A 14,568-nucleotide genomic window follows, 5' to 3' on the forward strand; every position below is an offset into this window, starting at 1 on the left:
ACACAATGTCTACCCTGCACTCAGACCACCTTCTCTTCCTTCAGCTCCAGACCTGTCCTTGGACTAAGTTTGGATGTTGCTACTCTCATCCAGATGGGTAAGTTCTTTCTTTCCCAAGAGACTCCTTGGTTCCTCCAAGTGAAAAGATTCTTGGCAAGGCCACAGTCTGTCATCCTGCCCAGAAGTGCCTGCTTTCTAGAGTGAGCATACATTTAAGCTAAACCCATTTTTATGTGAGAGCTTTGCTTCCCAGGTATTAGGAGTGACATGTTCAGAATTTGAGTCCTGTTGCGATGATGATGATGATGATGATGACGACGACGACGACGACAACCACGATGACAAGCACATTAGGTACATTACTGCATTCATTTCCTCAAAAATTCTGTATGGCACATACGAGTATTATCCTCATTTTACAGAGGAGAAAACTGTGGCCTAGGAAGATTAAGTAGCTGGCCCATGTGAAGAGCCAGCCCTGGACCCGCTCAGCCATTCCTCTACAGCTAGGACTGGGCACTGAGCTGCCTTGGCCAAGGCCTTCAGCCTCCTTGGGCCTCCTTCAGTTCTGCTTTCCTCCTTTCGAGGCCCTTTCCCAAAGCCCCAGGTGGAGTGCCAAACCTTATCCAAAGGCTTTCAAATGGGAAACCCCTAGGTTTCCACCCTCCCACTTCCCACAGCCCCTCTGGACCTGGTCAGGGCTTCTGGAAGAGGACTGGTCAGGAAAGGAAGCTTCATCAGCAATAGACCCCACCCCAGGCTCCTCAGGGCTTTAGTGTAGCCACCTGCCCTCCTCTCTGTAGTCCCCTTCTCAGAACCAATTCTGGAGGCAGGAGTGGTTTCTCTCCCTAGATGGCCATCAGCATTCTGCATTACAGTTAAAATTCTGCCTGATCTTAGTTGAATAGGGAATTCAAGTCTGGGCTCAAATGCCATAGAAAAAGAAAAAGTTACTGTCTTTTCAGAATGCCCATTGTAACTTGTCCTTAGGATCCCTCTTTCCTCCGCCCCTTTCTCTGAGGCGACTTCCCCCTCCCCCGCCCCATCATGGTCCCTTTCCAATTAAATTGACCAACTGAACCGCCAGAGAAATACAGCTGCACAGTGAATAGTGGAATAGTTATGGTATGAATTCTTTCCCTCATTCATCTGCCTTCCCAGCTTAACCAAGTCAGAGAGTTTGAAAGACCACTCACCGTTTCTTTATGTCCACAGAGCACAAAGCCAAGCGCTGAAGAAGCAATCTTGATAACTTGACACATCTGAAAGTGGAACATAGGGAGTGAATTATCCTGATTGACTATATCCACCAGTTTCCCCCCCATTTTTTTCATTAAGGTATTATATGTGTACATATCTTACCATTGCCCCCCCATCCCACTCCCATACATGCCCTCACCCCCCAGTGTTTTGTGTCCATTGGTGATGCTTATATGCATGCATACAAGTCCTTTGGTTGATCTCTTATCTCCCACACCTCTCCCTAACCTTCCTGCTGTAATTAGACAGTCTATTTGGTGCTTTACTGTCTCAGTATCTATCTTTTTGTTAATCAGTTTATAATATTTTTTATTATCCATAAATGAGTGAGATCATGTGGTATTTTTTTTTTTCATTTATCCACCAGTTTAACCAAATATCCACCAGGGTCACCCCATGCAGAGTGGTGGCTCTGCCATTTGCAATCTGTGCTACCTCTTAGTGCCTCAGTTTACCCATCTATAACATATGGAGACTGGGTATGAGAATTCTAAGGTCCTTCAAGTTCTCAGAGTCTTTATTTTATAGCAACAAAGACATCCTTTACAAGTGAGATAAGTTAGGGGGGAGGTGATTGTTTGAATAAAAATGATCCTCTCTATAAAATTTCCGCCACATAATTATTTTATAGAGCACATTTTCACTGTGTACTTGATGCAGGATCCAATGTACAAAATACTGACTTTCGGCCAATTTTTAAAATGACACTTTCACTGTTGCCTATGGGGCTTGCCCATAGGTCACAGTTTCTAAGAACACTATGATAACTCCCTCCCTCCAGAAAATCCTTGACAGGAAACCAGTAGAATCCATTCTAAAATCATCACTTCTCTTGGATGGAGTTTTCCTTTTCTTTTCTATAAAAATTATATTTATAAACCTTTAAAAACTGTCTTAATTATAATAATTTATTGGTCCTTTTGGAGCACAAACCAGATATATCACTTTCCTGCCTAAGGCACTCCAGAGGTCTCCCACTGTTCTCCAGGGTCCTGCCAGGTGGTGGCCAGGCCTTTGCATGTGCTGTTACCTCCACCTGCAATGTTCTCCCCAATTCTCTCATCCCCCCCTATCCTGGAACTCTGCTCTCTCTTTACTTCTTCAGGGAGTTGGCAGAGTCCTTTATGATAACTCTGAGGTGCGATGTGAAGTTTCCCTGGATGAGCACATCTTGACCAGAAGAGTCTCTTCACTCTATGGTTGCTCATGACGGCACATGGGTGGCTCACTGCATAGACGACACTGTCCAGGCACTGACTCACAGCAGGGTCTCTGCCTTCTTCCAGGTAAACAGACATGGAGCCACCTGTCTTCCAGGTACACAGACAGTAATAAGTACAAGACTACCAACCACTGCTCTCTCCTCACCGAGCTTCCAGGGAATTAAATGAGTGATTGAAGTCGTTGTGGGGCATGCTGTAAGAGGAAACGGATAGACTGTCCATGCATTAGGTCCCTATGTAGGAAGAATTTATGTCCTAATCACACATTTGCTCAAACAAGTCTTTTACTACTTTTAATCTAAGAAGCTGAGAGCGAAAGGTCATGGGTTAACATCCCTGAGCCAGCATGGTAAGAGGAGCCAGGGTCTCCATCCTAGAAGTCTTCCCAAGCTCCTGGACTATATCGCCCTGCCCCAAAGCCAGCACCTCATTTGTTTCTTCTTTAAATGAATTTCCATTCTAAAGGAGCATACTCTTTCCCAAATACTACAGTAGTCCAGTCTACCATTTTTATTTAATGTTCATAGTATTTATAGAACATGGATATCATCCCCACTTGACGATAGGGGAAGAGATCCAGAGATACGGGCGATTTCATGGCAGAACTGGGACCTCAAAGCAAGTCTCCGGCTCTTGGTCCAGTGTTTTTCCCACCCTGTCTCTGCCCCCTGGGCTAAGCCAGGCCTCTTTCAGAGCCCTGAGAAGCCCAAGTTGGCTGCCTCCAGCTGACAGAGAGTTCCTGCCAGGCGTTGGGTGCTACTGCTAAAGAAGAAGGAGTTCCAGAAGCAAGAAAGGTGGATTATGCACAGAGCCAGTCTGTGCTTCTATTTCCCTCCCTCATCAGGAGGAGGGAATGGCTTGCACAGTGGAGGGGGGGTGGGAGGGCTATGAAAACCAATAATTCATGACTGTTGATAAATGTCAGGAAAGTACTTACATTCATTCCCTGAAAGTCACATTCTCCGTGTGTTCTTATCTGTCTTTCAACGGTGGCATTAGTCAGGTGAATTCAGCAAGACAGCCCAAGGTTTTAGCCAAATGCTGCAGAGAGAGGGAGTTTGATTTAACTTCATTTTTTTTTCCCTCAGCCAGGGCTGGGTCCAAAGCCAGTTTTTCTGACTGGCTTGTTTGCCACGCGAAAAGCAAATTCCCAGAGGTTTCTGAGATTGCCGAGCTCCGAGGCAAGATGACTGCTGCCACCCACGCGCCCACCCACTCACTAATAAGACATAACGCCGTCCTATTTTTGGTAACAATTACAGGGCCTCCCGGTGCAAGCAGAAAGCTGTTTATTTTCTGTTACATCACTTCACTTTGCCTTCGAAGGCTGGTCTGCGCTCAGTGTTTTCCTGGTGATGCAAGTCGGCTCTCTGCTCCGGCAGTTGGATCCCTCCCATCTCGCAGCACCTCACAGGTCTCTTCCCCGAGCGAGCGGTGCATTGCTGGATCGAGGAGCAGCTCACGAATCAGCTGCAGGTCCCCGGTTTGAAAAGCAGAGATACAGAGGCAAAGGGAAAAGGGTGGACTCCTGTGTGACCTGATCTCAGAGCAGAGACAAGCACCAGCTGAATTCCAGAAGCCCTGTTCATGTTTGGGGAGATTTTTCCGACTGCATGGAATCAGAGAGAAGCCAGAGGATGGGAAATGCCTGCATCCCCCTGAAAAGAATTGCTTATTGCCTATGTCTCTTATCTGCGCTTTTGCTGACTGAGGGGAAGAAACCAGCGAAGCCAAAATGCCCTGCCGTGTGTACTTGTACCAAAGATAATGCTTTATGTGAGAATGCCAGATCCATTCCACGCACCGTGCCTCCTGATGTTATCTCATTGTAAGGCCCGTAAGCATTTGCTATCTAATTTACGATTTAAAAATTCCAGCCAGTGTATTTGGGGCTTTGTATGTACTGGTAGGAGGGCATGGAGAGAGAGATTCCTCTCGCACACTTGGCCATTTGACAGTGCTAACATTTTGCTGCATTTAGAGATTTTGATTTGGATTAGCTGCTACGGAACATGCTTAGGTACCCCCCACCCTTGAACATTATTATGAGAAACCTGTGGCAGATTCATTTCTCCTACTTCATCTGGGAAGGAACAGTAATGGTACTTCATAAAAATAGTGTCAAAATAGTGACTTGTTTTTGCTAAACCGGATTAACACAAGGTTTGTTCTGTGTGTGTGTGTCTCTTTGTGTGTGTCTGTCTGTTTGTTTTCTTTCAGATCCTTTGTGAGATCTGGTTTTACTGAAATCTCAGAAGGGAGTTTTTTATTCACACCATCGCTGCAGCTCTTGTGAGAAATATTTATATCATAACTATTTTTAAATATAGCATATATTTGGATAAGCCCTCTAGTAAAACTATCTTAATATTAATTTTGTTGAATGTGATTATATTTCTGGAGAGAAAAAGATTATCACTAAAGTGAGAGGTCCAGGGGTTTGCGTGAAGCGTGACACCCACGCTGCAGGTTGATTCTTGCAAAGGGAAATTCACTAACCTGTAATGCTGTCTACTTCCATGGCTATGCATGAAGTTGTGGGAACGTTGCCACAATGATTCCAATTTCATTCCACTATTTTACTTTCATTTTTGACTTGGGAACTTTGGTTATTTTGCCCTGGAGTTTTTGAATTAGTCAATACAGAACCCAGCATAACATATGTGCTCAAGATGTTGTCTCCCGGGGATCTGGGGCCGGCTGCTACTCTGTGTGATTTACCATGGGCGGGGGGAGGGGGAGGGAGGACTTGGTTCTTTCTAGGTAATTCCATAAAAGATTAATTCTGGGGAGATTGTTTTCTAATCTTATCTAATTTATAATTAGTTCCCTTGCAAGAAGGGAAAGAAAATATTAATATAGGGTAGTGCAAAGGATTAATCTCTGCTGTTGTGTTTTGAGTTAGCCACGAGGGAACTACATATTCAGTCTGTCTCAAAATAGTCAAAAAATAATATTTCACTCAGGTCTCCCCACAGGCATAATGTCACATGTACAATATTTTCTGATGTGTAATGTTTGGCTATTGGAGTGCTAGTTCTCAGAGCAGGACCATGTGGAAGTCAAAAGGTCCCCCGTGCTTAGATGTCAGGCAACAGTTCGGGGCTGTCGTTAACATGCGTCAGGAGGGAATCGTGGATGAACTGAGTTTGGGTTATCTTAACTGCATGATTCAGGACCCAAGGTTTTGTTGTTGTTGTTGTTGTCTTGCCTTCATTGGCCATTTTGCCTGTGTGAGGTTGTACATACAAAGCAGACAGCATGGTTTTGAAATTAGAGAGATCTGTGTGCAAATTTTGTCCCACCACTTACTAGAAATTAGATTTGTAATCTTGTGCAAATGACTAAATCTCTCTGAGCCTCAGCCTTCGCATCTGTGAAATAGAAGTGACAACACATTAAAAGATTGTAATCAGAGATAAATAAGATTTCAGTAGATGAAATGTTTGGCCTAGGGCCAAATGGTTACACATTTTATAAATGGTAGGGTTTTAAATGTTTACAGAAAGCTAAAAAAAATCACTTGACCTATTGTTTTGTCTATATGAAATGCCAAAACTGGTTTAATTACTTTATTAATTCACAAAGATGATCAGGTGTTTTGATATTATGTAACAGTGTTGGTTAATGCCCTTCTACTAGCTAATGTCTTTGAATGATTTACAATTGAGTAGACTATTCCTAAGGGATTTATGAGTTTGATTAATGGCTAGTGATATAATTAGGGGAAGTGTTAGCACATTGAACAAACTCCAAAAAGATAGTCTTTAGCACTTAAATTATCAAGGTCTCCAATACTGAGATTATTCCATATAATAAGAATTGGTTGTATCTGAGTAAGTGATAAATTGTGCTGTTGTACATTTGTTAAATAAATAAATGGCTCATTAAAAAGCATCCTTTTTGCCCAGGCTGCTCAGCCCACTGGTTAAGTGTTGACCTTTGAACCAGGAGATCACAGTTCGATTCACAGTCAGGGCAAATGCCCAGATTGCAGGCTCAATCCCAGTAGGGGGTGTGCAGTAGCTGACCAATGATTCTTTTTCATCATTGATATTTCCATTCTCTCTCTCTCTCTGAAATCAATAAAAATATATTAAAATTAATAATAATTTTTTAAAAGCATCCTTTTGATTAGCTAGGGCATCCCCTCCACCCTTCCTCCCAGGATAGTTAAATAGATAAGTCTTAAAATTCAAGAGGTCAGCAGCATACATAAAATTCAAGTATGTCAGTCAGCACATACTTCTGATATTCCCACACTAGCTGGACTTTAGCTCTAACACTGAAAGCCTGAATTGATCAACCTAATCAGTGAGCACATCTCCACTCTGTTTTTGCTGGGTGGACCAGCCTCAGCAAGCACAGATGCTGGTCAATGTTATAGAAATAGTTCCCGGCTGCTGCAGGGTAATGTGATTACACTTATTTAGAATCACAGAGGGAAGCCAAGGAACTGGTTTTTAAATAGCCCACACAGAGTGCCCCTGTGTCCCATGCTCCAAGTTCCTATGGAACATTCCAGCCCTTATTTCTGAAAGCAGTTCAGGTTTCAGAAATAACAAAAGGGAGAGTAATTTCTGCCCTGTATGTCCTTACTTAACTCACTTTGGCTAACTTCCACGGGACAGATTTATGCCGGGGCTGATCTTATGCAGAATGGTCAGGAGTCAAAGTTTGTCTCTAATCTCCAGGACCCGGTTTAAGAAAGATTTTGCTCCCATTCTTCCTGCCCGGTGTCTTCTGCTTCCTCCCATCTTTCCTGTGGAAATAGTAAGCTCGTTTTCACTGAGGAAATAAATGCTAAGGCTCCAAATGTGAACTGCGCCAGAATCATAACAGTGGTGAAAAGGGATAGTTCACAGACAGAGGCCATTGTGGCACAGGGCCATCTAGTGCTCTGAAACCCCCTATGGGCTGCCAATCCCCATTAGAACAAGATGACCCAGGGGCCCTAATTTGCCTTTGCATGACTTTGCCAGCAGGTCAGTTCAACCATGGCTGGCATGGGGTTTGCAATGAATTCTAACAGCCATTTGTGACCACAGATTACCAAACAGACCTTTCACATCCAGCAAAGTGATAAACTTCAGCATCAATTCTGCTTGATTGACATACAAAGTCAGTTGTTTTCTTGCCTGTTGTTGAGCAGGGAAATGTTCCACTCCCATCATCCACAATAACAATCTGATAAATCCATTATGGCCCCAAATGCTTTTTCAGACCTTCTGAGGAGACACGATGAGAAGTACTTTTGGAAATGTCCGCCTGGGGTACTGAGGGAAACAGACACGATTCCTCCTTAAGTTACACAGTGTCTGGGGAGAAGATCCTGATAGGCCGTGGCTGGCAGTGTGTGTGGGAGAACAACAACAACAAAAAGCCCACACTCCGTACAGAGAGGAGAGAAGGAATAAAATTATCTAATAAAATTTTATCAGGTTAAATTTTAACGTATAAAAGATATATTTTTATTAAGTGTATAAAGATATATATTTTTTAAAATATCTAATTTATTGTTTTAAACAACCTTAAAAAAAATGGAATTTCATTGATGTTTTCCTCAGGACAGGTTGTGAAACAGAACCAGTGAGAACAATTATTCATCCTGGTTTGCTTTTCATGATAGGGAGTGATGCTTGTAATGGATGCAATTTACAGAAATGAATGTGTCTTCACAATTGCAGTCCTGTTCTTCTCAACTACAGACTGGAATCCCCAGTGATACATACTCATTACAGAAGTAAAACTCAAGTTTGAGAGTATAAAATGTGGCCACATTGCCATTGTTTATAAAATTTTTAGTAACATAAATGCCTCCAACTCTTAAGAGTTATAGGCCTAGTTGGCTTGGCTCAGTGGATAGAGCATCGGTCTGTGGACTGAAGAGTCCCGAGTTTGATTCCAGTTAACCCTGACATATGTGTGGGTTGCAGGCTCTATCCCCAGTAGGGGGCCTGCAGGCGGCAGCCAAAAAATGATTCTCTCATGGATATTTCTATCTCTCCCTTCCTCTCTGAAATCAATAATATTAACTGAGTGACCATATTATTATAATCTCTGAACACATAATAATCTGGCCACTCAGTGTATATCCTATATAAAAAAAAAAAGGCTAATATGCAAATTGTCCCCTCAACCAGGATTTTGACCAGCCAACCTCCCATGTTCCCTCCCCCTGGCCAGGTTGGCTGGACTCCACCCATGCACAAATTCATTCACTGGGCCTCTAAATATATATATATATATATATATATATATATATATATATACACACACACACACACACACACACATATATATATATATATGTATGTATATATATATGTATACACACACACACACACACACACACTGAGTGCCCAGATTATTATGTGTTCAGAGATATAATCAATAAAAACATTTTTTTTTTAAAAAATATATTTTATTGATTTTTGTACAGAGAGGAAAGGAGAGAGATAGATGAGTTAGAAACATCAATGAGAGAGAGTCATCGATCAGCTGCCTCTTGCACACCCCCTACTGGGAATGTGCCCGAAACCAAGGTACATGCCCTTGACCGGAATCGAACCCAGGGCCCTTCAGTCCCCAAGCCGACGCTCTATCCATTGAGCCACACCGGTCCCGACAAAACATTTTTTTTTTAAAAGAGAGAGTTCTATTTGCAGGAAGTAAATTACAAAGCTGGTGCTGGTGAGATGCTAAAAAAAATATGTACAATGTGACCAGAAAAAAAAAAAAAGGCTATTTATTCTAATAAGATTTTATCTCGTTTGAAGCAATAGAACCGGCCCCTCTGGGGAGAAAATTTATTATTATTTTTTTATTAATCCACAATCAACTTAAGTATATAGTCCATAAAATATCAAAACTGAAAATGAAAATGCTAACATGAACAAGATAAATAATAAATCCATCCTTACTAAAGTTTTATACTTTAGTTCTTCAAAATACCGTTTGTCCAGGTAAAAATATCCATGGCCTATCTCACCTTTATAAGGATTAGCCTCCTTTTCTAGTCCTCTTTATATTACAAGTGTAAGAAAATGTAGCACTCTTCAATGATTACTCAAGCCAGACCTATTGGCTAGGAGGGCTTCTAGCTGGTTATGGATGAGCATGCTTCCGTTCGTGCAGAGCTAATGCCCCCACAATGGATCAAGAAGTAAAAATGTTAGTCATCTAGGATGTTTTGTCTACAACTTTCTCAATGACCCATAACTCTGATCTTTAACTTTTTTAAAAATATGTTTTTACTGTTTTTTTTAGAGAAGAAGGGGGGGGGAGAGAGAGAGAGAAACATCAATGTGAGAGAGAAACGTTGATTGGTTGCCTCCCACATGTACCAGGACTGACCAGAATCAAACCCACAATCTGGGTATGTGCCCTGACCAAGAACTGAACTGGTGATCTTTCGGTGTATGAGACCCTCAACCAACCGAGCCATGCTGGCCAGGGCTGATTTTTAACTTTTTAATTAATTGTAACTGTGCAAACTAGCCCTGTACAACAGATGTTTTCTCTAAACGCAATTAATTCTCTCAATTCTTCAGGCAAGAAATTTAAGAGTTACTTGTCCCTTCCCCTTTCAAACAGCAGGAGGATCTGTTACCTCCTCTGCACCTGAGGGCCATGGCCCTCACTGAGGCTGCGCTCATTGTGTCACCGGCTGTTGTGGGAGCTTCTGTACTGGTCTCCCTACCTCCTAGCCACCTCCTTAATGTTACCTTCCTGAAATACAGGTCTCATCATGTCACCCCCATGCCTTGAAGCCTTTAATGGGTTCTTAGAAACAGAATGTCTGAACACCTGACTTGATATGAATAGAATATGGCTATTTGTCCAGAGTCTTCTCTGACAATATTGAAACACCACATACACACACACACACACACACACACACACACACACACACACACACACACACCAAGATCCATTCCCTGGGCTTAGCTGATGTCTCCAGTACTTTGTTATTTTTGGAGCTATTTGTGCCTTATCTGTCTGTCTCTCATGAAGGAATATCAAGAGCTAAGCTCTTAGACAAGAGCCTGGCTATTGTAAGCCTAGACCTTGCAAACCATATACAGGGCACCCCCCCCCCCCCCGCCCCAAACGTATAAACACTTTAACAGCTGATAGCTCAATTTTGAAAATGAAATGCACTTTAATAAACACTGCCTTTATAATTATTCAAAGTGTGTGTATACATTTTGGGGGATACATTATATTTGTTGAATTCAATCCATAGTTTCATAGATTTTACAATAAAACTCCTGTTTTTCTATCAGTAGACAGCCTTGATTATGTTCACATTCTTATGTTTGGTTTTTGCTCTTCTATTTCATAAGAACTAATAGTTTGGAGGTTGGAAAGTAGTCTGAACAAAAAAAAAATCGAGGAGATATTTGCTTATTACATTAGAGCGTCAAACTTCTTAGACAGAAATTTCCGATGTGCCAGAACTTAGAAGGCAAGATCCAAAAGAACCACGGGTAGAATCTTTTTTTGTCCCATTCTGACTTCTTTTATGCTTTGACATGTAAAAATATCATATTTAGGCTCTAGGTTCTTTTTGTTAAAATTGAACTTATTGGGGTAACTTTAGATAATACAATTATATAGGTTTCAAGTGTACAAGTCTATAATACATCAGCTGTACATTGTATTGTGTGGTTAGCCTCTCAGGTTCTTCATTTGGTTTTGGAGGCTGACTGGTCTCTCCTGTGAAGAGTAGAACTCCCCTCTCTCCAATCTGACAAGACATCCTACGGGAAATGCTGGTTAAGTAAGCGTTATGAAGATGAAAAAAATTTCATTAACACAAAGATAATTTCCTCTTTGACTTAATTATATTTGCTTAGGTAAAACAAGTATTCATTCACTGTTTAGCAGCAAGCAGTAACAAAATGAAATCAAAAGCTTCTCGTTTCAGCAAACACATTTGGGGTTCTACTGGGCAACAGGCACAGCACTGGGCATTGTGAAAGATACAAAGATAAATGGCATCTCTCCCTCCCCACTTTGATATGACAGCTCTAAGCTGGCAATGATCTCTAAAAGGGTAAATTATGGGGCGAAGGACCGAGCGGGTGAGGAGCGGAAAAAAAAAAAAAAAAAGGGTAAATTATGTTTTGCCTGTATTGGAAAGTACTGTAAGGTAGTCTTGATAAGCTATCTTTTTTTTGTTCAAAATGTTATTCAGTTGAATAGTGCTGATGGCAGTGCTTGCCAATTATTGATCCTGCGGCTGCAATAGGCTACAGAATGATTGCAAGGGCTTTACAGTGACAGCTGTGGTATCAAAATGACTAACCCTCGTGAGCCAGCAATGTGGCAAGTAGCACAGAACACAGGTTTTTGTGGTCAGATAAATGTGGGTTCAAACCCTCGCTCTAGTTTTTTTATTTTAGATGAACTTAATCAAGTCCCATTATCTGTAGCTACAATATGGGGAATAACCATAGTACCTATTGTAAAAGATTACAGTAAGAATTATAGGAAACAATACATGTAAAGTGCTTGGCACAGTTCCTATAACTTGATAAACATTCGCTTTTATTATAGTATCTGAAGATCACTTTAATTTGAATGACCGTAACATCAAATTAGCATCTGATCATGTAGGTTGGATTTGTTTACAATCCCAAATTAAATTTTTGCTGTTCCACACATAGGTCTCCATCAGAACCTGCTAAGAAATCTTTTCTTCAACTACTTCTCATGGGAAAACATAAACTATTTACCTTTTTGGGGATAGAGTGAAAAGGGCTAAGATAAAACAACTAGCACCACATTTTTTGTAGAACAGGTCAGCAGTTGTTTAAAGATTAGCACTGGCCAGTCTTCAGATGAGTGGTTCTGTGGTAGGATAGTAAAGGCCTGAACTATCAATAGAAGTCATGAGAGATGGGTTTGAAATCCAGTCCAGCCACTAATGGGCTGTGTGACCTTGGGTTGGTCACAAAATATTCCTGGGCCTCAGATGTTATATGTGTAAAATATCAGAACTAGATTAAATTATGGTTCTCAAACTCAAATGCCAATGGGGATTGGGGTAATATGGTAAATGAAGGAAACAGGTGGGTATAAGACAATAGAGAATGGTAGTGACTACAATAAGCCAGAGAAGACAAGTCTTATCTAAAAATGGCATCCTTGCTGAAACAAGTTTGGCTCAGTGGATAGAGCATTCCGGTCAGGGGCATGTACATTGGTTGTGGGCACATCCCCAGTGGGAGGTGTGCAGGAGGCAGCTGGTCGATGATTCTCTCATCGACATTTCTGGCTCTATCCTTTTCCCTTCCTCTCTATGGAAAATCAATAAAATATATTTAAATAAATAAATAAATAAATAAATAAATAAAATGGCATCCTTGCCCAGCAAAGTGGCTCAGTTGGTTGAGCATTATCCTGTGTACTAAAAGGTTGCTTGTTCCATTCCTGGTAGGGGAACATACACAAGGCAATGAACCCAAGTTTCTCTCTCACATCAATGTTTCTCTCTCTCTTCTCTCTAAGCATGTCCTCAGGAGATGATTAATTAATTAAAATAAAATAAAAATGGCATCCTCAGCCCCAACTGATTATTGCTGATGAGAATGTACTACATGAGCATGAAGCCATAGTTTCCTAATTTTCAGTGAAAAGCAAAATGTGGAAGCAGATTTTGAAGCAGGATAAAGAGCAAATAAAACATAAGTTGGCATTTGAGAGCTTCACAATTAATTAACTAAAGTCTCTTCCTAGCTTAAAATTCTATTGTACAAACAGTTACTATAATATAATATAGAAAAATGGTCTTGTTAAGGAAATGGAGACAATTTATTGTATCAATTCTAACAAACCAGTAAATTAGATTGTTAATTGGAAATTGTTCATAATATGAAACTGGCTATTACAAAGTTGTTATTATTTTTTAAAAATTTTATTGACTTCAGAGATAAAGGAAGAGGGAGAGAGAGATAGAAACACCAATGATAAGAGAGAATCACTAACGGGCTGCCTCCTGCACACCTCCCACTAGGGACTAAGTCTGGAACCTGGGCATGTGTCCTTGACTGAAATCGAACCTAAAACCCTTTAGTCTGCAGGCGATGCTCTACCACTGAGGCAAACTGGCTAGGGCACAAAATTATTATTAAAATAATAATGTAGTTCCCGATTTCCCAAGCAGGTCCATTGGGACTTTACCAGGACTTCCCCATGGCATTTGATGACAACACAATTTTTCAGTATCTCTCCCACAGGACAAGGGTTGGAAAGGAAATATTAGGCCCATTTACATGGCAAAAATGGCAGGTGTTTGCCTATGCACAATGTTACTAAAAAGCAATCAGACTTTAAAAAGCTAAACAGGTTAGCCCTAACCGGTTTGGCTCAGTGGATAGAGTGTCGGCCTGCAGACTGAAGGGTTGCAGGTTGGATTCCGGTCAAGGGCATGTACCTTGATTGCAGGCACATCCCCAGTAGGGACTTTCTCTCTCATCAATGTTTCTAACTCTCTATCCCTCTCCCTTCCTCTCTGTAAAAATAAAATAAAATAAAATAAAATATATTTTTAAAAACTCATAGTTAAAAATAATAATAAATAAAAAGCTAAACAGGTTAGAATTTATATGTACAAAGAACTCTTGACGTACAGAGAACCCCTTGTAGGAGGTCACAGAGTCTTCCACCTGTACTTCTATGGCTAACTACCAATATTTCTAGATCCTTCCTTGAGAATTGTCTTCACTACCAGTATACAAGCCATGCAATTTTTAAAGCAGTGAAGTTTCGTTAGAGGGCATGTCATTTTTATATTGCCTGACACTAAGTACCTTATATGTCTGTCTTTTCTTTCTCCATCCCAACCCTGTGAGGGGGTTTGGTTACCTCCATGTTGAGAGTAAAGTACTGAGTCCTAAAAGAGTTAAGTAATCTCCTCAATGTCACATCCCTAATAACTGGAAGAATTTGGCTTAAACCCACATCCTCCAATTTAACCACTTCTATTTCCTCTTGAACATGAGTCACTGGGCTTGACTTTGCATAGTTTTGTCCCCAAAATCAATTTCCCTTTCAAAGGGTCAGCCTCTGCCACTGA

The 14,568-nt window shown here is 41.1% G+C and overlaps 1 protein-coding gene across 2 annotated transcripts in view; it reads left to right on the forward strand.

The window, feature by feature from the left end:
* Positions 1–3,831: 3,831 nt before the first annotated feature.
* The window catches only part of LGI1 (leucine rich glioma inactivated 1), a 41,283-nt gene continuing 30,546 nt past the window's right edge, over positions 3,832–14,568 (forward strand). The window contains exons 1-2 of one of the 2 annotated variants that reach the window (XM_036438597.2): positions 3,832–4,311; positions 4,704–4,775. In XM_036438597.2, the coding sequence (XP_036294490.1) occupies positions 4,097–4,311; positions 4,704–4,775 (287 nt within the window). In that variant the 5' untranslated portion in view covers positions 3,832–4,096. The remainder of the gene's footprint in view (positions 4,312–4,703; positions 4,776–14,568) is intronic. The other variant, XM_036438596.2, reaches the window with a different exon arrangement.

The sequence above is a fragment of the Pipistrellus kuhlii genome, unplaced genomic scaffold (assembly GCF_014108245.1).
Source record: "Pipistrellus kuhlii isolate mPipKuh1 unplaced genomic scaffold, mPipKuh1.p scaffold_m20_p_15, whole genome shotgun sequence".
Classification (NCBI taxonomy): domain Eukaryota; kingdom Metazoa; phylum Chordata; class Mammalia; order Chiroptera; family Vespertilionidae; genus Pipistrellus; species Pipistrellus kuhlii.